The sequence below is a fragment of the Lolium perenne genome, chromosome 4 (assembly GCF_019359855.2).
Source record: "Lolium perenne isolate Kyuss_39 chromosome 4, Kyuss_2.0, whole genome shotgun sequence".
Taxonomy (NCBI): Eukaryota; Viridiplantae; Streptophyta; class Magnoliopsida; order Poales; family Poaceae; genus Lolium; species Lolium perenne.
Genome location: NC_067247.2, coordinates 346,754,497 through 346,757,210, shown reverse-complemented (window position 1 = coordinate 346,757,210; position 2,714 = coordinate 346,754,497). Strand labels below are relative to the sequence as shown.

At 53.1% G+C, this 2,714-nt stretch overlaps 1 protein-coding gene across 1 annotated transcript; it reads right to left on the bottom strand.

Moving 5' to 3' along the window:
• Window positions 1–641: 641 nt before the first annotated feature.
• Window positions 642–2,333, bottom strand: LOC127297043 (uncharacterized). The gene has a single exon (XM_051327296.2). It carries the CDS (start codon window positions 2,299–2,301, stop codon window positions 829–831), a length of 1,473 nt encoding a protein of 490 aa, XP_051183256.2. The 5' UTR covers window positions 2,302–2,333; the 3' UTR covers window positions 642–828.
• Window positions 2,334–2,714: the final 381 nt, after the last annotated feature.

Sequence of the window (2,714 nt, the reverse complement as noted above, 5' to 3'; positions counted from 1 at the left end):
ATCTCCACTTGCAACTGAAAACAATCTCAGTTCCAACTCCATTTGAAACAGAAAAAACTCATTTGCAATCCAATGTACAACTTATATGCATGAACCACGATGCAATCGGACGGTGTTGAACCTAACTAAGTAGTAACTTAGCTGAGAACTAGCAAAATCGTTGTAAAATACCATTTCCATGCAGCAATTCGGGGATATACACCTAACAGACGGTAGGTAGGCGAGCAAAACTTCTGCCGGCCTGATCAAAGACGCCAAGGTAAAATATCAAAATTAGATAAATATAAGATTGTGTCATAAAAGAAGAAAAAATTCCTCTCTCAAAAAAAAAAGTTTGAAGATCCCGAAAAAGTAGTCGTTTCTTTTAAACTTTATTTTGTAATCACCGTAGACAACTCATGTATCTCTACCGTATAATATTTGTGGCTACGAATATATGTGGTATTGATTGTCGAACAAAGAATTAACTTAGTCATATGATGGTATCAACTTATTTTGCAATCACGAAGCGAAAATCTAACTATCTAGACCAATTTTCTTAGTTGCATCCCACTTATAACTGAAAAAAAAAATCTAAGTGCAAACCATTTGCAATTTAAATTACAATTCATATGCACGGATGACGATCAAAGACGACAAGGTAAACTAGCAAAACCGTTGTAAAATAGCATTTCCAAGCAGCAATTTGGTGATACAGCTAACAGAGGGCAGGTAGGCGAGCAAAACTCCCGCCGGCCTGATCAAAGACGCCAAGGTAAACTACCAAAATCAACCAAGGACATGAACACACATAAGCTCTTCCAAATTTCAGGTAGCAGCAGTAGCTAGCTATTTGTTGTTGAAGCTCTTCCACCGGAATAGGCTGCCAACCCTGCGCATGACCACGCGCCGCCGGCCAGGCAAACTCGGCATCCTGGTAAACACGCCCAGCTGCTCGCCCTTCTGCTCGTCAACCGTCCCGAAAATGTCGTACACGGACCCCTCGAAGTTCTCCGACATCTGCCGCGGCAGCACCATCCCATCCGGCGGCTTCACCTTGGCGTCCGTGGACAGCCGGTTCTCACAGCCAGCAGGCAGAGGCAGCTGATGATCCATCCCCAGCTGCGGCGACGACGGCTCCTCCTCCAGGTCGGACGACCTCCCTGTGGAAGCAGCCACGGACGCGGTGGGGCTGGACGACGTGGCCACCAGCAGGCTCTGCAGCTCCTTGACGCTGTCGCGCGCCGCGGCCTCGCTGACGCGGAGGCAGTCCAGCTCCTGCTTGGTGCACTTGACGGCGTTGTCCTTGTTGCCGACCATCTCCTTGAGCTTCGCGTTCTCACTTTTCGCCTCCTCCAGCTCCTCCTTGACCAACTTGCTGTCCTTGACGGCATGCTTCAGGATGTCCCGGAGCTTGGCCACCTCGTTCCGCCCGGACCGCTGCGACTCGAGGAGGCGCGAGTTCTCGCGACGGGACTCGGCGAGCTCCGCCTCCGTGGACTTCATGCACGCCGTGAACCCGGCCTCCTTGGCCCTCCAGTTCGCAGCCGACTCCTCGGCGTCGGCGCGGAGCCGGGCCACCTCGTCGGAAAGCGCCCGGAGCTTGTCGTCCTTGCGCTTCACGGACACGTGCAGCCGGTCGGACTCGAGCCGGGCCGTCTCCGCCTCTCGCTGTGCGCGCGCCAGCTGCTGCCGCGTCGCGTACAGCTCCGCTTTCACCTCCTTAAGCGCCAGCACCAGCTCCTCCATCGCCCGCTTGCTCTTTTCCTCCGTCGCCAGCGCCACCCGCAGCTCGCCGCTCACCCGCTGCAGGTCGCGGTCGTACCGGCCCCTCGGTTTCGCGGCGGCGGCGGCGCAGGCGCTGGCCTCGATACTCTGCACCGTGTCCCTGAGCGACGCGATCTCCAGCCTGGCCTCTTCCAGCTCCATCATGGTGATCTCCAGCTGCTTCGTCTGCAGCGAGAGCGACTCCAGCATCCGGGACTCAGACTCCCTCGACGCGTCCCGTTCCGCCTCTAGCGTCTCGATCGTGGTGCGGTCGTTCGCCGACTCCAGCGCCTTCCACTCCGTCACCTCAAGGACGCGGTGGGCGCGGTCGCGCTCCTCCCGCACCTTGCGCAGCTCGCCGCGGAGCTCGGCGACCTGCCGATCCATGTCCGGCTGGACCTCCTGCATCCTGCGTGCCTGGATCAAACTGTTCTTGAAATGTTGCACGACGACCGGAGCAAGAACCTTCAGGCCATAATGGTGCTGCTGCGGTTGGAAATGTGCTAAACTTTGAGGCATGTGGAGGAAGCAGAGGATAAAAGAGACAAGACGCATATGCGTGCATTCGCAGGGTTTGGTAAATATGTGGCTGGGAGCTCCGAGTCTAAAATTGGATCTCATGACAAGTTAAGGCGGGTGCTTATTTTTGTTTAGGAACACGTGAGAAGCTTAGATTTTCATCGAGAAGAGAAGATCACGGATGCATGGCTAGTTTGTTGCAGAGAAAAATCTAGGCGGAAATCACGTACTTCCACACGAGGATTACTGTATTTCGAGTGTCACTCACAAGTGAGATTCTCACACACCTACCTGAACTGAAGCACTGAAGAAAACAGGCAATGAATTGCACAAAAGATGGCACTGACGACCAATGAAGTTTGACAAAGAGGTACGAAGTTATTTCGAATACTTTTTGATAAAAGAGGGCGAAAGATTTACCCCAATTTATTAGTCCAAAAAAAGTTTAG

Excerpts from the sequence above, each read along its gene's own strand:
- LOC127297043 (XM_051327296.2), bottom strand. The coding sequence starts at position 2,301 with ATGCGTCTTGTCTCTTTTATCCTCTGCTTCCTCCACATGCCTCAAAGT.